This window comes from Pyrgilauda ruficollis, unplaced genomic scaffold, assembly GCF_017590135.1.
Source record: "Pyrgilauda ruficollis isolate IOZ18807 unplaced genomic scaffold, ASM1759013v1 scaffold41, whole genome shotgun sequence".
Classification (NCBI taxonomy): domain Eukaryota; kingdom Metazoa; phylum Chordata; class Aves; order Passeriformes; family Passeridae; genus Pyrgilauda; species Pyrgilauda ruficollis.
Window position 1 is genome coordinate 11,604,505 of NW_024525601.1, and position 23,006 is coordinate 11,627,510.

At 43.6% G+C, this 23,006-nt stretch overlaps 1 protein-coding gene across 1 annotated transcript in view; it reads right to left on the reverse strand.

The window, feature by feature from the left end:
- KLHL14 (kelch like family member 14) overlaps window positions 1–6,483 on the reverse strand; it is a 56,345-nt gene extending 49,862 nt beyond the window's left edge. Inside the window, exon 1 of the mRNA XM_041477740.1 lies at window positions 5,546–6,483. Coding sequence (XP_041333674.1) covers window positions 5,546–6,483 — 938 coding nt within the window. The remainder of the gene's footprint in view (window positions 1–5,545) is intronic.
- Between the last annotated feature and the right edge of the window lie 16,523 nt (window positions 6,484–23,006).

Here is a 23,006-nt window from a genome sequence, read left to right on the forward strand (position 1 = left end):
CCAAGGAGAAGCACAGTTCAGCGACCTGCAACGGCCTGTAAAGATCCCAGCACAGAGGTCTGGAGCAGTGGGGATTGCTGTGTGCGAGGTCAGGAGCCTGGTGGGAGGGACACTCAGGAGTCACAGAGGATTCCAGAGAGGGGACAGATAAAGTTCAGTAGACGGAAGCTGGGGAAGAGCCCTATCATCTAAGGACATGAATCAGGAGGGACTGCCAGTTCACAGAGGACACTATTCCAAGGTAGTGCCTCTGACTGGGAAACTGCCTGGCAGGACAAGTACCTGCACAACGTGCCTGGCAACCTTTGTTCACCTGCAGCTGTTGGAAAGATGGCTGTCCATAAAAAAGGCTGTTAAATGATCTTCACAAATTATGTTTCTCCTAACAAATACCATAACTGAGCCAAAAAAAAAAAAATGGCTATTACCTATGTCCCTGCAGCTCTCAAGGATTTTACCAGCCAGGACACAAGTATCTTTAAAAAGGCTCCCAAGGACGTTCCTGACCCACAGCAGTCCTTTTAGCACAGTGGTGCTCCCTCTGCCTATAATGTGAGCCTTCCACCTTTTTGGAAACTCCACATCTCTCCACTTACACTTCAGCATGAGCTTGTCTCCAATGGCAAATGAATGCACATGAGGCAAGTAAGGAAAGTAGGTGAGACTAACTAGGATTAAACTGACTACAGGTCTGTGGTTCACTACCCCACAGCCTCTAATGTGTCAGTCTCCCTTCTGCAGCTCAGCTGAGAGAGTCCTGGCACATGTACAATTTCCTGATATTAATTCAGGCACATAAAAACTGATCCAAAGCTCACTAAAATAAACCAGAGCCTCACATCCATTTCATCCATACTGCAAAGCAAAACTTAATAATTCATATACATTTTAAGATGTGTTTTTCTTACCAGGATGTAAATGTAAATTCAGGATCTGTAGTATTTCTCGCTTGCAATTAATCATGGACAAGAATATTAGTTAAAAATCCAAATATTGCTGCTATGATCCCAAAGGGACAGATAGGTGGTTGTAACCAGAAGACAGAGTGCATTTCAATGAAAGAGCACACACTTTTCTTACAACCACCAAACATGTCCTGCCAAGATTCTACAAAAATCTCAGTAGAAAAAGAAGTCAAATTGAACTACGGTCTGTGAGATTTGGAGACAAATAGTGTATGCAAGAAGGAAATTATTCAATTGCCAAGGGATGTAACTGGTTTCTTCAAATTTTTAATCTCCTCTTTAGAAAGTAAAACAGACCAGGCATATATGTCTTCCACATAAATGCCACTGTCTCACTCTATTCAGCACCTTACATTTTCCTTCTTCATCAACACTTATCATCTTCCTACTGAATGAAAACTGTTCATATCATCTTCATCTCCTGTCACTGTTTAATTCGCTATCACTTTCACTAATATCACCTACCATCAAACAGTCTGGATGACACCCTCTCTCCACTGAAATGAAATTAAAAAAAAAAAACAAACCAAACAAACAGCAAACCAAACCACCTCTACAACTAGCTTTAGCAGGACCAGAATTTGCACTTCTAATCTCCCCAAGGTGTAGTAGTCCAGGGAAAAAAAGTATTAAAAAACAGCTGGGTCTGTACATGCTGGGACTTTGCTGAAACCATAAAACAGCACGGGCAGGCTTAGCCTTCTTATCTCTTTGTCTCCTTATTTCCCCTCTTTTCTCTTGTGCTCTTTAATTCTGTATTTTCTGCCTGGGACTATTCCTATCTTATGTCAGTTGGTTGATTCCCATCCATTTTTCCTCCCCCAAATCTGAAAAACCTTTTCCAGAAACTGCAATACTCAGCTGCCATTGACAACAGATGCTGTTTCTGCCAAGAATTAGTGTTCCCCCTTTTGTTTCATTCCCTATCTTCTTTTTATCTGCCAGGGTCTTTTTTCTTTTGCTAGTTTCCTTTCCTGTCTAGTATCCTGTTCTTACATTTTTCTCCCTTCAAAACTATCCTTCTCTCATGTCTTCCCTCATTTGCACTCCTGTTTCCACTACCTATATCCCATTTCTCCCCTGGAGTATCTCAACTCCCTTCTTTTTTCTGCATTTCCCCCTCTCTCCCAGTTTTACTTCCCTCAGTCCCCTCTGCCGTCAGGTATGCAGCTGTATTTGCAGTTGCTCTGCCAGCAGATCCTGGGAGGGGCAGACCAGCCCAAACACCCTTTGCTGGTGAGAGGAGCAGCAGGTGATAATGTTCTATCCCCAAACTTTTAAAAAAATGGAAAATACATACCATATATCATATAAAATACATTATATTACACAATAAAGCACAGAGACATTTTAGTCAACTCAATATTCTGGTGAAGATCTGAGAGTCAAATAAATGTCTGGAATATGAACTTTGTCTAAATGCATTTTCTTCCCAGAACTACAGAAGATGATTCAGCACAGAGCTATGTGTCTCTTTCAGGAACAGACAAACATAATTTAAGCCTAATGTTCATGGCCACTCACCCCACTCCAAGTTGAAATCAACTATGATTTTTCCTAGTGGCATCAAAACTGACTGTGATTCCAGAGGTTTAACAGCAGCTTGTATGCTGAGGCCCTGGTGAGGTGAGGATCACTGAGGCAACATTATTACTAACTTTGCTTATAGTTGAGCACCTGATGAAATGCCAAATCAAACCCAAAACACCCATCCCCTGTGGTGAAGTCCTAAACCTCAGAGTGCACAGCAAGGCTCACAAGTCAGGAACATAATTCCTCAACGTTTTAAATTCTGATCATTTAATTGTTGTACCTTCAAAGCTAATTTTACAAAAATACATCAGGACATTGAAGCATTACCTCCTGTTAGGAAATTTCATGAAAAAAGCCCTAGTCTCTTTATAGGTAAACAGTGTTTTTCACTGCAACACAAAAGACAACTCAGGTACTTCTAGCCCCAGCATCACTTGCACTGCAGGATCTGCATTTGTGGCACAAACATTATAAATACCTTTGCTCACAGAGGTGACTGGCTCTTGTGAGCCCAAATCTCTTTCTCCTGCAGGTCTGACCACAGGATTAACTTTATAGCTACATTTCAGAGGAGAATCAGCATATTTTGAGCTTCCTGTTACATTTATTTCCATTAAGAAATAGAAGTAGCCCTGATGCCAATGTACTCCAAAGTGTGCATATGGATATGTAACATAGGTGGGGTTTTTTTAAGTAGCTTGTTAAAAAAGAAAAAAAAAGTTCTTTTTAAAAAGGCAGAAAAGTTATTGGCAAAATTCTAACACTGAGTACAATTCTCATGTCTTGAACATGCAGGAAGCAGGTGGCTATGGCACTGGGCTGCTTGCATTTCTCACCAGCCCTTACTGTACTGTGCAGGAGCTATTACACTGCACAAGAGGAACAGTTCATCTCTTTCTAAAGACATGTGCATCTTTGTTGAATGACCTTTCATTAAATTCCAAATTACCAAAGTCACCATTACTCACAGAAAAATGATCAGAGTTTTGAAGTCTTTTCCTGCGTAATAATTTTTATGTATTTGCACATGTACTTCACTGTTAGTTACTTTTTAAGATTTCCTTCTGCAAATTAGTAACTTAAGGAACTCTTCACAGATTTTCTTCCTTAAAATTTCACTGAATGAATGTCAACCTGTTAAAATTGCTACTTTAGAAAAACTATGAGTAACAGAGAGGACAAATATGGAAATCTCTGTAGTCATGAATGTTTCTTTTTTTTACTCCATGTTTAAGAAGGCAATTGTGCACTTAGGCAGCCTGGCAAAATCTTACAGTGATTAAGATTCAAAGATGGGCCTTTGTGACCTTTATGAATTTCCAGGAATATCGTCCAAGACCAAAAATGAAAATATAACAATTTCATTCTGCATTACTAAGCATTTCAACATCTCCAACACTTTAACACTTGTAGTAAGTTCTAATGCCTGCTTATAAATAAATCTAAACGGTTTTGCTCCCATTTCAATGCCACTAAAGAACCCAATCAAGAGAAGCCAGTTACAAGGCTGTTGTTAGTCACACAGTAAAGTTGGGAAGGTGACAGCATGCTTTCACCCACTGTGGTTAAGGGTCTCTGAAATACCACTGTCTGCACAGACATGCAGACCTATTACAAATAAAAAGAGTAGCATTTGTGGTATTTGGAGTCTCCTGTAAGTCATTAAGTGCAACTTAACTCCATCTAGGACTACCTAAAGTGCAATCCCTTTGTGTATGCTCCCGCTTACAGGGAAAACCAGCTCCCAGTACAGCAGTATCAGATTCTTGCAGCATCCATGACATTTGTAAGCATTCAGTGGTCAGAACACCACTACATATCCTTCAAATGACATGGACCACTGAAGCTGGAAAGGTATCTTCACTGAACCAAGCCGGCTGGTATCTCAGCAATCCACCAGGACACAAGCATCAGCTTGCCCCCGGTGGCGTGCAGAATCTTGCCTGAGGACTTCATGGGGTTTGCATTTTTGAAAGTCATCACTTCTGAGTGTTGAAATGCAAAGGGTAGGCACCAACTTACAACAGTGGCATCTCAGAAATACTTTACACTGCAAAATAGTTGTATTTGATGTTTTTGATTTCAGAGTGAGAATCAGTTAGACAACAAGGTGATAAGCATGACAGAACACTAACATAGTGAGCTGGCAGAAATAATGAGGGCACACCATCTCCAAAGTTAAACCATCTGAGTAGTGTCCATTACTTAGATTATAAGGAATCCCGTGCATTAATGCTAATAGAGTGTATTATTTAAAATATTTATTAATGTACTAGTTTCTTTCTTGCTGCTGTCAAATCATTAGTAATATGCACCCATTAGTTAAAAAGCTTATAATAAGCTGAGTAATACAAAGTGTGGTTTGATTTCTGTGCTATCACACCAGTGTACTATGCCAGCACTAGAAGATGGTATTAGCTTTCCATCTCTGAATGAAGTACAAACATATTTTAAAGGAAGATAAATAAATTTTGCATATGTTTAGTCCTTGTTAAACTACATGCTGTGTGTTCACTTCCTAACACCAACCTCATATTGTCAATCTTTGACATCATGATTCATTACCGTATCAAATGAAAATAACTGACATGTCGTAGATGTAAGGACTATGAAGTCACAAGTTTCCAAGCACAAAGAGGGACATCACCCCACCATCAGCAACATCAGCGTGTGCATAGATGATGCAGTTATTTATGAAAATAACAGATGCAGGACTTGGCTATTACAGTTTAAAGACGTAACTCCTTGTTAAGGAATAACATTGTGGGAGAAAAAAAAAAATTAATTACGGGCAAACCCCCCCCCTCCCCCCCCAAAACCCAGATTCCCAATGCGCGGGCGGCCAGAGGGAGAGGGCCGAGGGGAGGGGACGAAAAGTTTGGCGGTGCAGGGGGCGGGCGGCTCGGCCCCGCCGCCGCCCCCTCCAGCCGCCGCGGCCGCCGCGCCGGCCCGGCCCGCGGGGTCTGTGCCCGCCGGGACCCCCCGCTCCCGCAGCAGCCGCCGAGGGGGCGTCCGTGAGGGCAGCCCCCCTCCCCGCCGCCGCTCACCTGCTGGCCAGGCTCTGCCGGCAGTGCTGCCTGAAGGGCATCAGGTGGTAGTTCATGGCGTCCAGCAGCAGCTTCTGGCAGACGGGGTCGGTGCGCATGAAATCCACCGACTGGACCCGCTCCACCAGCTCCGGCGCCGGGATGAGGGCGAAGCGGAGGCGCTTCATCAGGTCCGGGGCGTACTGCATGCGGGTCTCCCGGTCGTGCTCCAGCCAGAGCACGGACATCTGGAATAGCGCCAGCTCCGACTCGACGGGGGGGGGCAGCGAGTCGAGGAGGGCGCGCATCTCCTCGAAGTTGAGCAGCAGCACGTCCTCCACAAGGTACTTGTTGGCCAGTTTCTTGGTCTCCTCCAGGCCGTGCAGGGCGGCAATCTTGCACACCTGCTTGTAGTTCTGCACCGAGATCTGGTCGTTGAGGAACTGCACGCACAGCTTGGTGACCTGCGGGATGTGCAGGATCTTGCTGACCGACAGCACCTCCTCCACCGTGTCCAGCGAGAGGGTCACGTTGGCCGTGTACAGGTACTCCAGCACCAGCCGCAGCCCGATGGACGAGCAGCCCTGCAGCACCAGGTTGTTGATGGCCCGCGGGCTGGCCAGCAGCTTGTCCTCCGGGGAGGAGGATGGGGTGCCGGGCTCCTCCTGCGTCTGCGGCGGCGGCGGCTCCTTCGGCGGACCTCCCAGCCCGTCCTGGGCGCCGGGCCCCAGCCCCAGGGCGTGGGGGTGCCCGCCGCTCCCGCCGCCGCTGGAGAACAGGGATCGGAAGTACTGGGAGCAGGAGGCCAGCACGGCCTTGTGGCAGTGGAACTGCTGGCCCTGGGCCGTCAGGGTCACGTCGCAGAAGAGCTGCTTCCTCCACAGCAGGTTGAGGCCGTGCAGCAGGTTGTCGCTGTGGCTGGGGTCGAAGGTGGAGGTCCTGTCCCCGGATCTGGACATGGCGAGCGGCCTCCGGCACACCTGCCTTTTAAACCCTCCTCCAACCTGGGCAGAGGGGTGGGGAGGAGAGCGGGGTGGGGGGACACACGGGACGACACAACAATAAACACAGAGCTTTAGAGGCCCGGAGGGCGCATCCCGGCTGTGTGCGCAAGGGTGGCGAGGGGCGCAGCCGGGGGACGGGCTCCCCTGTGCCCGCCGAGCCGAGCCGCCCCCCCGCCCGGGACACGGACGGGCTCACTCGGAGGGGCTGCAACTTGGGAGGGCCAAAGGAGATCTGGGTTTTTTTGCCTCTCCCCTCTTCACCCCCGCCCCCGTTTTCCTCCCTCCTCGGTGCAAACCGGGCAGTTCTCCAGGGGAGGAGCAAGGAAGCCGGGGACATTTTCAAAGCTGAGCCATCCAGGTTCCCCCCTCCCAAACACCCAAGCAATCAAACACACCCCAAATAACACCACCACCCCCTGCCCCCCAACTCCGCGGCGCCCAGAGAAACTACCAAGTGACTGAAACTCTGCCGGGCAGGCGAGCAGCCCTGCCCGCCCCGCTCCCCTCCGGCCGCTTTGGCAACTCGGCGGCGCCAGGACCCGCTTCCTCCCCGGGGGCGGCGTGCCCGGAGCGGGGGCTCCGGCACTGGCCGGCACCGAAGTTGAGCCCCACTGCTCGGCCCAGCGCGGGGATTGCAACACTTCGCACCCCGGAGCGGGGACGGGGGGATGGAAGTGGCAGCCCCGGGCCCGGCGAGGGGCCGCCCGGCGCTGTCCTGCCCGGCCGGCTTCTCCTCGCAGCAGACGGCGCCGCGGCCGTAACTCCGGTAACTACGCGAAGTTCAAGTTGGGGGAAGGACGGGGGAGGCGGGAGCGGGCGGCGGGGAGCGGGGCCGTGCCCGGAGGCCCCCCGGTCCGGCCGGACCCGCCGCCCCCCCAGCCCCGGCCCGTGCCCGGCCCGGGGAGGGGGTCGGCGAGGCTGCCCCGAGCCGCGGCCGCACCTGCGGAGGTTGCGCAGCCACCGACCCGCGCTGACCGCATCCCGCCCCGCGGAGCGCCGCCGCCGCTCTTCCTCCTCCTCCTCCTCCTCCTCAGCGGGATCCCGCCGAGACCTGCTCCTGCCATTGCAGCGCGCTCAGTCGCTTCTCGCCAATACTGGGCTTCCTCTGCCTCCCTTCACCCCCGCCTCGCCCCATTTATCGGCACAGCGAGGGGCTCCCTCCAGCCGCTTCCCCTGCCCCGGCGCCGCTCAGCCCCGCTCCGCGCCCCGCCGGCGGCGACAGAAACCTCCAGGAGCCTCTCCCTTTAAGTGGACCCGGTCAATCCCCCCCTCCCCACCGCACACACACACACACGCATACATACATACATGCACACATATACACAGACACACACATACTCCTCCTCTTCTCCCTCCCCTTCTTTCTTTCTCGTTTTGCCCATTTCTTGCAATCGGAGTTTATTCCGCAAACGCGTTCGTTACACAACTGCCCCCCCACCCCGCACACACAAACACCCCTTTCCTCTCCCCCAGCAACAAACAAATCAGGAGGCACTAGCAAATGCACGGAGACGGTTAGACACAAGGCCAGAAACTTACCTGCTCCACAACCAGCTGCCAAAGTAAAGGTTCACTTAAGCTCCCCCCCAAAAAAATCAATTGTCCTTCCTTTTTAAAGGTTTGCTTGCTCCTTCAAAAAAAAAAAAAAAAAAAAAAAAAAAAAAAAAAAAAAAAAAAAGAAGAAAAAAAAAAAAAAAAAGGAGAGAAGAGAAAGAAAGAAAGAAAGAAAGAAAAAAAAACCCTTCTGGTTCCCAACTCGGAGCAGTCACTCTTTACAATTTATTTTGTCGTACATCATTTGATCACCATGAATTAGCAACAGCAAGAAAATGTACGAGAGAGAGAGAAGGAGAGAGAGAGAAAGAGAGAGAGAGAGCGCAGAGCTTTCTGCAAGAGAAGAAGAAGAAAAAATGTACGTGTGACAAATTATGCTACCAAGAAACAACACATCATTATCCTTGGGCCTGGGGCTCAGTGAGTCGTAACGAGAGTAATAGGAAATCCACGGTTGGGGAGAGAAACGGTCGTGCATGGCCAGTGGAGAGAGACCATACAGGGGGATGGATGCTGGAGAGACTCGCAAAATTATGGCTCAAGGCTATTGTAAAAATTGTCGAGCGTAAATGACTGCGATTTCAAACATCAGTTTGTGGCATTTTCCCCCTCCCTCTCGCTCTCCCTCTCTCTTCTCTCTCTCTATAAAGAACCGTCAAGTTTTAGTGCGCATTGCTAATTAGTCAATTTCTCTCTGCCTTCACAGGCTGGCGACTTTGCTGCTGAGCTGAAACTGCTAATTTCTGTGACCAGCTTTTTTCTTAGCTGTGATCTGGATGAATGAGTAGCTGTCTCACAGAGATGACAAAAATAAACTCTAATCCCCCCAAAAATTTCCACTACATCTTTCTCATGCATAGATTTATGATCTTCAAGGGCCCTGTGCAATATGCAAACTTTTTTTGTGTGTGTGTTGCTGGGGGGGGGGGGGGGGGGGGGCTGGTTCCTGACATTTCACACTTTGCAAAGGCAGGAGCCACTCTGCAGGGATGGCTTGGGGTCTTTCATGGGCAAAATACACAAAGGGATGTTAGTTCAGCTTTCTGCTGAGCTGAGGCTGGCTGGACATGACGGTGGCCCAAATTTAAAGGATCAAGGAGCTTTTGGACAACGTTGTCAGGCACATGGTGTGACTCTTGGGTCTGTCCTGTGCAGAGCCAGGAGTTGGATTCATGGTCCTCATTGGTCCCTTCCAACTCAGGATGTTCTATGATTCTATGTTTTTTGGGTTTGGTTATGGTAACTGAAACTTTATTCCATTTCTGTTCTAAATTGCCTCCTCATATTACCAACTAAAGAAACACTACAGTTGTGGTTGGTAAGGACTGGAAAGAGAAGAAAACCCATGAATTTATTCCAAAGAGTCCAAACAGTGAGAACTTATTGTCGGTTGGGGGGTGGAATAAGTCTTGTATTCAGGTTGCAGACTGTTTGTTTTGTATTTCTGCTCTCCCCCCACACCCCAGGAGTGATGAAAATAATGTCTGGTTTCAGTAGCCGATACACTGTCACCCCCCATCCCCTTGTATTCATATTATTGCTTTGACAGGATACATCCTCCTTCCTTGCAAGTATGATGAGGCTGGAGGGGTGGAAGGGAGAGAAAGTGAGGCTACTAAATGGTGTTAGTGGTAAAGCGTTCCTTTTACATTTGTTCCCCTGCACTGTTCAAGATTTATGATCTTGTTTGAAGGCATATTTTCTCTATCGTTTTTTCTGGTTAGACAACCGTCTCTGAACTTCACTGTCAGCTCTTCAACAGATAAGGGTTCAGAAGTCACATTTTTTTATTGGAAGATTAGCATATTGTCAGATTTGTCTTTCAGTTTCGAGACTTTGCAAAGCAGAAGCCTGAACCAAATGGCAGGAAAGCAGCTGCTATTTCACAAACATAACCTTTCAACTTTCTGCCAGAGCTGATACCCTAGAAACGTGCATAGCACAGCCCATGGGTTGGGGCTTTGTTTTGGTTTTTGCTCCTTTATAGTTGTAAGAAGCAGAGGGAATTCTTATTCTAGACATTTTGGGCTTTTTCTTTCCACCAAGGGACATTTTGGTAGAGGACATGTTCTCCACACTTTATCTCATGATATATTGTACCCTCACATTTATAACTCTGTTCTTCTGTTGTCAAACCTCCAATTGTCAAAAAAAAAAAAAAAACAAAAAAAAAACGTGGAATGTACGCCCTTGAATGAAATGCACATGAAAGGAGACTGGAACAAGCACTCACAGAAAGTTTTACCTGGTGTGAAAGCCTCAAGTCCCATTCCCTTTCACAGATGATGCTCAGGCTTCCATTAATTAAAACACACACCAGGAGTGGGACTTCGAATGCCAGGTCTCATGGTCTTTCTCTTTGACTTGGCCAGGGATGCCAATGCATTTACAGAGCTGGAGTCAGATTGCTCAGGAATGTAAAGGACTGGAACTGAAAGGCATCAAGGCAGTTTTTGCTTTTATTTATTTTCTGGTGGCCTTTATAAAGAAGTTCTGCCATACCTCTCTCTTTTTCCTTGCCAGATCTCTTCCCTCTCCCTTGGATGTCAATTATTTCTGCAAGAAATTTCCAAGAGAGGTAAGGCAGCTGGTGTTGTGGGGCATCGTATTCTTCCCAAAATGACACCATCCTGTGCTACTTCTAAAACCATGTTCTTTGATTTGCTTTAGTTGTGGTATCCTCCCTGCTGTATCCTGATTTTGACTCTGTTGAGACAGATTTTTTTGACACAGATTTTGACCCTGTTGAGATGAAGAGAAATGTGAATTACAAGGTGCCTCCATTTTGATAGTAGCTGGTGTCTTCAGTTATGTGAGTTGTCTCCCAGTTGTAGTAGATGGGAAGAATGATTTTTATATTATGCTTTTTATGCTGAACTTTGCTGCCATAATGGCTGTAAATAAACCCCATGGGTTTTTATCAGTTTGCACTGACTGATGTGTCACACACACACACACATATCCTGGTAGCAAGTTTCTTGGACTAGAATTCTGGTATGTTTTGCTCTTTAGTGAAAAGACCTGGTTAATTTTTATTTAACTTTGTTACACTAACTTGGGTTGAAATAAAGTTCAGTCTTAACTTACGTGTATGATTTGTGGTGACTTATGAATTACATTGGAGAAATAGTTCCAAAAGTCCTGGGTATGGTATTTTCTAAATAGTCTTAAATATTTTGAAGGGAAACTTCAAAGTTTCTAAGTTGGGTGCTTTATTTCAAAGTGGAAAATTAACATCTCTTACAGATGGCAGCTGTTGACAGAAAATACTTTGTGCTTGCTTTCTTCTTCTGCTATTCCCAGACCTGCATCATGTAAAAATTATCCATTTTTTTTTCTCTTTGGAGCAAAAGTAGATGTACTTGACGCTTGCTTTAAGCAGGGACTTCACATCTCTAATTTATATACCTAAAACAGTCACAGACTTCAGGGGAACCACTGGGAGCAAAGACCCTCTCCCCTGATGCACTGAATACATAAGAAACTTGAAGCCTTCTCTGTCACAACTATAGGGCTCTGTTCCTAAACTGGATTTCCAGAGAACAGTGGGCAGTGGCCCATGCTTTCATCTTTTCAAAGCCAGGGGTTTGGGGATATTTTGCTTTTAGTTATCATCCTTTTCCTCAGCTCTTTCCATCCCTGCAGATTCCTCAGTTTACCAAATGCACCGATTTCTGATTGCGGAGGCTCGTGGTGCAGAGGTCAATACTACAAGATCCAAATCACATCTTTCCATTAAAGGAAGAGGCCTTGGTGCAGAAGACAGGATAAAAGTCTTTGATATCCCAGGGAACAAACTCAGTAAATATACAAGCTAAATACATTTCAGTAAGATTAATTTTATAAAAAAGAGAAATTTCAAATGGTTTTATTGTCTGTGCTTGCAATAAAAAATATATCTCTGCACAACTGATGTTTTATGGGGGATTTTTTGCAGGTTTTGTTGTGATATATACTGGTATCCTTATAACCAACAGAAATCAAGTTACATGCACAGTATCTTTATTATTAAGAACTGAAATAAGTGTAAATTCTGAACACCTGCCCTTTTATCATTGAGATTGCTGTCAGAAACAGAGCTTCGGCTGCCTCCCCTCTCTGGGGCACAGAATTTGTCTTTTGTGCAAGTCATCTGGCTTGCTGAATTCTCTCAACAGTCTGCATTTCTGCCACTGTTGCATTTCAAATGGTAGAACAGAGATTCTTGCACTCACCAGAGCCACCTGGGTGTGGATGGCGTCTACCACCACAGGAAAATAAAGTTCTTTCCAAGGGCCTTCCAGAGGCAAAGGCTACAAGTTGTTTTTGTTGGACAGCAAGCTGTGCTAATTGTTTGGACAGATCTGAGCACACAGGTCCCTTTTGAGGTACGAGTGCTGCACAAACAGATGAACAAGAGCAGTACTGGCAGTTAGCAATGACATTGCTACTCCTGCTGAACGTTGTTGAAAAATCCACCCTGAAGCTGCTGACGTGGAAGTCTGTAAGCTCCCACGTCTGAAGGCAGACCTGGCATCCCAGTGCACTGCTCCTGGAGTACAGATTAACTACTCACTTCATCACTGGCAGTGTCAGTGTAGGAGTAGGGCAGGAGTGGAAGATTTCAGGAGGTGGTTGATTTTGAGGGAAGACTTTCAGGTGGTGATTGGTAGACCCACGAGACTGGACATCTGGATTCCCACCACTGGCATGCAGTGATTGTACTTATGCTGGCTTGCACACTTTAGTTTAGCACCTGGGAACCATCCAAAGCTCCTAAGTGCCTTGTTGCTTTCTGAGGAAACCCTTTCCCTGGAAACCAAGGAGATGTGAGGCACTGCAAGGAGCTGGGAGGGCAAGACAATAAAAAGTTTTTCTTGAGTCTAATAATATAGATGTAACAACCTTGACTCAGGTACATCCTTTAATATCTCTGTGCTTCAGTTAACAAACGCTAAAAAGGGTTTTCATTAGTGCAGTCCAAGCCTTTCCCAGCTTGTGATTCCTCAGCCCTGCTGAGCACATCTGCCCAGTTTCACACCCAGCTGGGTATTTCTGAATGTTTACTATCACAATTGTGATGCCAGTGGCTACTGCAACTGTGTGACTGTAGAGACTGGCACAACTGGATCCTGAGGTGTCACAGGCATCCTGTTTGCCTGTGAAATGCCCTGGTTAATCCATGCTTGCCTAGTGTTTTGAGATTCCTCCAGGACTGCTGACTGGTTCTATTTACACTTACAGATATATTGTGAGGTATTGTTTCTGTGCCTGAATTTATAAACCCCAGAAATTTTACTGTAACAAAGAGTCATAATACCATTTAGTATTCAGAATTTTGTCCTGTTTACCCAAAACTCTAATGGGGGTGGACTGGGTGCTGCTACATAGTACCATAAATGAGTGATCCTAAGAGGACTGAAAGGCAAGTTGTTCCTTCTCTCACAGTCCACAAAATAGAGTAAAGGCAATAGAGTAAATGACATAAAAAAAAGTCATTTAATGCAATGCTGTGCAATCAAGATAACATGAATAAAGTTTGTAGAAAACCAGTAGCTTCTGAAATATCAAAATATAAGGTATTACCTCTGAAAGAGTTATTAAAATAACTTGGGGGGGAGGCAGAACTCAGAACTGTTAAAAGAAGCAGCTAAGCTTGGGGAAATTGCAATCTAAAAGCAAGGTGGATTAAGCAAATCCTTCTGTACAGAACCATGCTACAACTAGGAACCCTCTAACCATCACTTGGAAAAGCTTACGCTCTGGGACTCGATTTTCAGGCATATAATGCGAGCTTTAGTGATTGTGTCTGCACTGTACTCCAAATTAAGGGATACTCTCTTGTGCTAAGTCCATTTCTGTTCAGGAAAGCATTTAAGCATTTCTTAAACCATATTCTTAAGTACTTCTCTTGAAAGGGAATGCCTTCCTGTTGTGGGATATGTGTCTGCATTTGCCAGTCAGTTTGGCTGAGTTTTCCCAGCTTGGTGCTCATTGCAAAACTAAGAGGAGGACACATTGGTGGCAAGAGACACTGCTGGTTTCTCGAAAGTCACAGTCAGGCTTTGTAAGTGTTACATTGTGCTTGGTTTCTCAAGGCAGCATTTTGAGACACATGGGGGAAAGGGCAAGCTTCAGAACAACAGGAACTAACTGGATTGCAGTGGATAGAGTACATTTTTGTACTGAAGAAATATATAATCCATAGGTTTATTGTGACTCTCATAAGCCTCAAGAGAGCACTATCAGTTTTTAAGCGAGAGAGGAGTTGCAAAAATTTTTTAAAATCCCTTTCAAGCAAAATCTGCTGACAAAGAATTTAGTTCTCCATCAGTCTAAGTGCTCTGGGGACAGAAATCTTTCCTGTAGTGCTCAATATAACTGTCTCAGGATTGTCTTCTCCCTTTGGATGTGGCAGAGAGGACTCTCTGGATGTCCAGTCCTTCATGTGGAAATAATGATGTGAAATAAATTGTGGTGTTAGCTTTGACCACTAAGATGCTTATTCATTAACAATTTTGGGGGCATATGTGTAAAAAATAAAAGGAAAGGTGAGTTAAGACTTGTGATTTCCACTTGGTTTTCTCCATCTTTCTAAGACAACACAGAGCACTGTTTGACCTGGCTGCTTGTAGTCTAAGGCTGGGCTTAAACAGTACAGTTTTGTTCTGCTGCAGAAGGGAAGAAGGTGATCTCTCTTGATCTCTCTGTGGACATTGTGTGTCATTGCTTTCTCAGTAACCAGACTTAGCACCACTGTGAAACAGTGAATGTGCTGCTTCTCCCCTTCCCCAAATTGTATTCTTAAACTCAAGACCTCATCACTCAAATTAGTTTGCTGAGAGAAAAAACACAAACACAAAACATGGAGACAGGGCTTCATGAGATTACAACCAGGTAATCTTTAACTTTATGTAGTCAGTGGAGGTCAAGCATTATTCCTCTAACTGTTGGCCCTCACTAGCTGGTAAGGGTGATTTTGGTGAAATCCAGCAGTGGCTCTAGCTACCCAGATAAACAAATCCTCTGTCTTGTTTCCACCAGGTCTAACTGCAAAATAGCTACCTGAGGGGTTGGTGTAGCATTGTAAAAATACCAGGGGTTTTTTTTTGTTGTTTTTTTGTGGTTTTTTTTTTGTTTTTTTGTTTTTTTTTTTGTTTTTTTTTGGCAGGGATTATATAAATTTAGTATCAGATAATTGGGCGGGGGGAGCGGGGGGGTGGAATTATGAGAAAGTAAAGAATGCCTTTCCTTTGCTCAGGTGTTTCTCTGCTTCTCAGCAAAGTGGGAAGTTGTGTCTAGCTCTCTCTGGTTCAAATCTGGCCCAGGCAGTAGAAACCAAAAAGAAGTCATCACTGAAAGGCTGGCAGAGCTCTGTGTGTCACCATCCAGCTCTTTCAGCCCAGAATCTAGTTCACATAATAAAAATATCCTTATATTTGGCTCTGAGTGACATTGCCTTGGAATACAAGCAGATCATCTATGGTCTGCTTTGTCAGGAAGGATATGCCAGCCATTCACAGCTGGAAATTGTTCCCCTGCACCTTTTCAGAGATTTCCATAGTGTCAGATGGGAAGAGTGAGGAAATCAACAGTAGCTCTATTTCTGTTGTACCAGAGGACGAAGAGGAGACTTCTTGGATATCAACATGCTCATTCATGAACCTTGTGTTGAAGATTAAAAAAGCGGGTGTGAAGGTAGATGTCATTAATTCTGAAAAATGGTGGTGAAATAGAACAAAGCAATATTTGATGTCAGAGCCCAGTCAGGAGAATTGAATGTTTTTTTTTCTCTTAGGCTCAAGTTACCTGGGTGATTTTCTGGTACCTATTGCTCACAAGATAACATCTTCCTGTCTGCCCAATGCCTCCTATTCATTTACACCATTTATTTAGATATAAATAAGCATCCCAAAAATTCTAGAGCTGAGAAATAACATTGGAGAAAAATGAGAAAAGGCTTCCATTTTAACTTCATTTGGATACAGCTCTTCAGCAGGCAGTTCATTGCTGATATAAAGGGACAGTCCTGGTGGACCCAGCAACTGCTCACACAAGCTGTGAATTTGGCCCACTACTATTTTACCTATGATAAAATTGGGAGACAAGAAAAATTAATATCACCCTTTTGCTTAGAAATTATTTTTTTTTTTCAAATTAAATATGTTTTAGTTGCAAAAGATTGCAAAACTGTTCAAAATAATAAAAAACTTAGGATTTCTGTGCTGCTTGTCTCAAGAATAGCTATGATGATGATTAAAAAATAACCAGGTTAAAAGGAAATTTATTTATTCCTTCTTGGCTTTGGTTTCAGACCTGAATGGATTTTAAGTGCCAAGTGACAAACCTTTTAAAATCAGGTTAAAAATGGAAATTCTGTCTTTTTTAAACCACCATGGCACTACTGTAACATCCAGACTTTTTCACAGCCTCAGGTCCACTGCCATGGACTCCCAGTGACAGACACCCAGACTAAAACTAGGGCAGTGACCTGAGATATTTTGGAAGTTACAGCTCAACATACAAGATTTCATGCAGTAGCTCTGATGACAAAAATGAATTTACCACATGGAATCTCACAACATATTGTGCGGTAACTCAGAAAATAACTTGGGTTACCATTGCAAATTATATATATATATGTATATATATATATATATATATATATATATAAATAGACATTAACAGCATTTATAGACACTGATCTATTAAGTCATTTTCCTGCACTACCTTCAGACCTTTTGTCTGAAGCAGAAAAACCATCATTAAAGCTATGGTTTGCCAGACAATTACTTTGTCAAATCTCAAGAAATTGCATAATAAATTGTATACATGCATCAAACATGAACAGCAGAGGGGTATAACAAGCTGTGTATTTCCAGTCCACTTGTTCTTTCATCTAAACAGTAGCTGTTGTTTTGAAGAGTAATCCTATGTTCTTTTCAAGGCACAAAATGTACATATACATTTATCTATCAAACTAAGTAGAAATAATTGAAACACTTAATATGCACAGTAATAAAGAAATGCATGAACAACTTCATTATTAATGTCTATTGATTATTTATGTTTTCAAATAGGCAAATGTAGCTACTAATATTTTATCATGTTAGTCTATATGTGCATTTTGGCTTTACCTGTTTATTGGCAAGTTTACTATCCACATTATGGGTATTTTTATTGCTGTACACTCATTTGCTATGCGCATAACTGAGGTCAGTTTACGAACTGACTAGTGTTTACTCAATTTGATTACTATGTAACATTGCTGAGACTATTCTCCCTTTGGAAAATTAACTGTACAAGGAAGCCCAGTAAATCTTTACTTAAAAATTCCAAACTTTAGATTGATTTCAGCAGTGGGTCTGTATTGATCTAAAAAGCTTTGCGTTCCTAACTAAAAACTAATCTTTATTTCACCCTTTAGTGACTGCAGCCATAAATATGTTCACTCATACTGGAGTTTAGTGGATTAATGGTTATTGGAGATTGTGGCTTCCAACTGGGGTTGGTAAACCTTAACCTTTGGAGGACAACATGAAGGCATTTACCCCTTGTCATCTGTAATAGCTGGGTCCCCTCCTGGCAGTTACCTGTGTTAAAGAGTAGGCAGAGCAGGGGATAGGAATTAAAGTACTAGTGCCTCACTTTGTCTGTCCAATCACTCGCTGTACTGACCACTGTATCCTGATGCAAAGGCATGGAAATGAAACAATTTGTTTCATCTGTGATAACAGAACTCAGAAATTTCCAAGCACTAGAATTAGTTGTTCCTCAAAATTAATGGACAGAAGTCTTGTGTCTCCTTTCATTTCACCATATTTGTGGGAGATGTTTTATGTGACTCAGGACAGATCTTTCTCATTGTCTCTGACAGATTTTCAAAGGCAGCTGGTAGGAGACATTGCCTTACATTCCACTGCCATGACTTACTAGTTACTATCCCAAACATAATTACACTAATTGTTATAAAAACCGTAATTGCAATAATGTCTTGCAGTAGAGTTTATTCCAGAATGTCATGTTCTGAAATGGATGTCAATTAGCACTTAAGTTATGAACAAGCCATCCCTACAAAACTTTAATTCACTCAAGTCAGTTTAAGCAACTCAAGAAAGCAATGTGAGGGTAGAAATTATTCCCACATGTAAGGACTGAAAGATCTGCCCTAACTTTTCATTAAAGAGAATAATGATTATTGAGAACATAAAAAAATTATTTCATTAGCAATACAGGGAAGGTTTCATTGGAACACGAAATATACAAAATGGTAGATGTCAAGTGATTATATTAACAGACACAATTCAATATCCATTGTTCCAGAAAATATACTGAGCTTAAAAGAGAGATTTCTTCTGCAAGAAATATTGACTCAAGCTTGCCTAAATTTAAGGGAGAGATTTATTTTTCATAAGCAGGTACCATCTTGTGACAGTCATTTCTATAATTATTCCCATTTGAGAGCATAAGGGATACTTGTGTCAGAAAGGGTGCCTGGTTTTTGGAAACTGATTTTAAAACCTTTCTTTCTATTTCTATTAATTCTTCTATTTTTGCAAATCAAATTCCCAGGAAGGGAGATAGCTTTTGTAATAACATAGAATTGCAGTTGCTGGCAGCTGTTGCAAATGATTCCAGGCAATTTACGTCCCTTGAGACATTTTCCCAACATCAAGGTAATCAGGGCCAGTGGGATATAATCTGGGAACAGTTTTAACAACAATTTTCCCATCCTGGACCAAAAAACACACTCCCAGTGGAGATGGAGGTTGCCTGTTGTGCCTTGACATACACTCCTAACACTTAGCTGCAGATTTTGCATCTGTTTTGTTTATTAAGCTAAGAGTGATGACTCAAATATTTAAACAAAGGTAACAACACTGTGGGAATACCAGACATCTGCTAACCAAAATGTTGCCCTTATTCTAACAATTCATTTGTTTTACCTTTTCCATCTTCCTTCAGTGTTCTCTGACCAATCTCACAGGTTCAGATTGCTTCAGATTTTACTCAAGAAGGTCAAAATGCCCAGGGGTGCATGGGGTGTGGCTCCACTGTTTGAGGTCCTCATATCAGATGGAAACAGGATTTACAGGGCTCTTTTAAAAGCTTTGGCTATCAGCAGCAACCATTGGGGCTTTTTGAAGATAATCTCCATTTTAATAACAAAACATTTGCTTTCTGAAGTGTGTAGGTTTCTAGAAACCTTGATGATTTGGACTGAAGTTTGTTATCCCTTAGTTGGCAAAACAAGCCTTAAACTGGAAACAATGGAAAGAGCAGAGGGTCCTTCTGTTGCAGGAGGCTGAGGGGAAAAAAATCCATCTCTGTTCCCCCTTCAAGCATGCAAGGACAGTGTAGACAAAATTATGGCACTTAAGATAATCCTAAAAACATTAGCTCATTAACGGTCCCTAAAAGCTTTGTGCCATATGAATAAAGTCACAGTAATTGCAGTGTTTTCTGATTGCCCTTGGGGTGGAAACAAGAAGCAATGGCCAAATGCTAAAGCTGATCTCTCTGGTTTACATTGAAAACTTCCTCAGAATTCACGTGTGTTTGATGCCACATAGACAACAGCAGCAAGGAGAATGAAATTGGTCTTTTTGGCCCAGCATGAAGCAAGAAAAGTGTGGAGCGCTGTGCATCAGCTAAAAGAGATTGTCCCTCCCTTCAGCACCAGCTGTAGAGATTTTTCAGCATGTGGGAAATACCTTCATCTGCCTGCCTGGGAGGAACAGAAGGAAAATGGGTGTGCCTCTTGACTGCCTCTTCCTCTGGTAGTGCAGACCCAGTGGTTGTGTGAGCCACTGCTGTAGAGTCAGTGCTGGCAGGAGAAGCAGTGCCCAGGGAGCAGTGGTGACGGGAGACCGCCAAGCTCATTTCTACAGAATCAGTTTCACGAAACAGATGCAGGGCAAGGAGACCAGCTCTGAGTGCTACCTGGCTATTGGGGTGAACAAGTCTGGTGGATCAGTGGGATGATGGCACAAAACAAGGGAAATGAGAGTACACACTTGATGTTTTCTGGCTGGGAAAGGAGTATGTGGAATGGGCATGAAGGCTTTTTTGTGCAGAGGAGGCATCACAGGCATTGTTGGTGAGAAGTACAATATTTCTAGGAATCTTTGTTAAACCTATGGCAGCTTGTCTCTCATGGTCTTCTAGCTGAGATCAAAGTAGGGTCACCTACAGTAAGACTGCTGTTCTCCTCCAGGAATGCCAGGCTGCTTAGAATACCACAGGAAACAATCAAAGGAATTAAAAATGACCACATCATTTCACACAGCAGTAAATATGTCATAAGAATTTTTTATCGCATGGACTTGATGCACATTGGGCAGTAAGAAAATAGATTTGATCAACAGGAATAACTGCCCTAGAGCTAATATGATCTACTGAGTCACAAATCCTCTTTTTCATAATGCTTAAATACGGATTTACATGACGGACTATAACAACTCCAAATGCACCGTTTATATTTATCATGTAAATAATGATGAGCTTTCAAATTAGAATGCAGATCAAAATAGCACACTAGTTATTCAAATTGCTTCTTGGTTCAGAAACTCACTTTTTTAAATAGTTCAAAAGTATCAACTGTTTCGACTGTAAGCGTGCATTCCTGAGGCCCATGTGAGTAATGTGCACTTGAAAATGGTCCTGCTGAACTAGGACCATTTTCCTCAGCTATATAAAGTTGATTATGGCTGAATTTACCTGCAAGAGAGATGTCATAGTCGGTAAGGACACTTTATTTTCCCTCGTCACCTTCCAAAGATTCTGTGAGCTGAGCACCAAGACCATGTTAGCACTCACTGTTTGCTGCCAGGGGAATAATTTCTGTGTCCAAAGCATATATGATCACTAATATGCTATTTTTTTCTATCCTTTTACTTCTTCCACAATTTAGTACTTTAAGAAATGCAAGAAACTTTGCTAGGCTCCTCTTCATGTGCCTGAACCTTCAGAAATCCTGTGCTACCCTCTCAGCTGCATTAGCACCCCTGGGCTGCATACAAGCCCTTCAGCGTGTTCCTGGTGTAGGTCCTGTGTTTATGTCTTTAATAGTTAAGCAGTAAATTGTTCTCCAGACTGTCCAGCACTGCTGGAAAATGGAAACATTTTCACCTTTGATACTAAGATCCCAGCCAGGGGTGGCTTCTGTATTTCTCTAATGCTAAAAACTAGTCTTGTGCAAAAGGACAGTACAAAGGTCTTACAAGTCAAGTTATTCAAGTCCTCCCTCAGCCCTGAAAATCATTGCTGATTGCTGTAGTTTACAGCAGACAACAGGCTTTTTTTTGGCTGTCTCTCAGTAGAAAGGTGAGGTCTAAAAATAATTGAGGTTCAGGGGATACTAGAAAGCTCAAAGGTTATTTGGCATTATCTTTTCCCAATCTGTACCCATCTCCCCCTAAACAGACAGAGTCCATCCCCTTCTACTTTCTCTGAGTTAATTATAACTTGCACTGAGTAGTGTCATGGAGAGAGACGTAAAAAGCAGCAACACTAATAGTACTCAAGGGGAATTTAGCAGCTCTACAGCAGAACAAAAATCTCCCAGCAAAGAGTTGTGGCAATAAATGAGCCAGTTTGATACCAGTCAAAGTCCACATGCAGATAGATTTATTTGCTCTATATTGGCCATGCTTTTCCAATTTCATGAGATAGGGATATTTCTGCAGGAAGGATTCCACGTTTAGTTTGAGAGGCAGCATGTCCCTGTAAAATAAAGTGTTCACTGGCCACTGCACCAACACAGGGACACTGGAGTTCAAATAAGCTTTTGCAAATCCCCAAGAGAGAAAGAAAAAAAAGACTTGGTGACTTCTTGGAAAGAAATATTTGAAATTACATTTCAGCACAGTTGAGGGAGAGTAGTTGGGGGTGTCTTGCTGCCTCTGTGCCCTCTTGAGACAAATCAGAGACAGCCAGAAGCAACCATGTTATGAGCAGAGCTGTCTGGGGGCTTCCCCAGCCTGGATGCTCCTGAGCCATATGCTTGATCTCAGATCAGGGTCAGAGGACAGCATGGAGGTGATGCAGGGAACAATACAAAACAGCCAACATTTAGCTGCTTGCTTCTGTTTAATCTGTTTGTGCTGTTTTAGATGTTAGGCAAATTCTCAAGGTCACAAGTACCTTGCTCAAGTCAAGAGTTAGAGGGGACAATGTTAAGGTACTCATAGCTGGAATCCCAACCACCCCATCCCCTTCCTTCCCTTTCATTACTACTGGCTTATCCAAAGTATCATACTCTTCCACCTGAAATTTGGCTGCAGTCCTTGCTTCCTTCTCCTTCTCCCTCTCTGGTGACCTCTCTTTGTCTATTCTCATCAAGTAGTTATCAGGCTTTTCATTAGTGGTCTGAGCAGCCTTTTGCTTTTCTGGCCTGTTCCCCCTTGTAGGAGGAAAATTGATGTTTTTAATCAAGAGGGTCAACAAAGTAGCAGAGATATAGCAAGAATTCACTGGGTTCATTTAACTATATTTTGCTGCAGAATTTTTCCTTGTGGTGGCCAAATTCCTACTTGCAAAGTGTGTTGACAACCATGATCCTTGGTAAAATGTGAACAGAATGAAGTCAGTGTTGTGGATACCATCCCAGTTCAGAATCCATATCTCAGAGATGTCTATTTCCTATGGAATATCTTCACACACTGGAGGGCTTGAATTCATGCTGTGAACTCATGCCTGTGACTTGGATCAGACAAAACTGACAAAAGCAAAAGTGTTTCTGAATCTGCACACAGCTGTCCTCAACACCAAAACAGCCTTTAAAATTTACTGCTTAAAGGTCTGAAAGCATAAGAATTATCTATAAGCTCTGGAATTTGTAGCTTATATTTGTTTTTTGAGCTACCTCTTTTTGAGACAAGTTGCCTATGCAGTGTAGTTGATGGGGAAGTGTTGTCTATCTAAAGAAGCTGCGAACTTTTTCC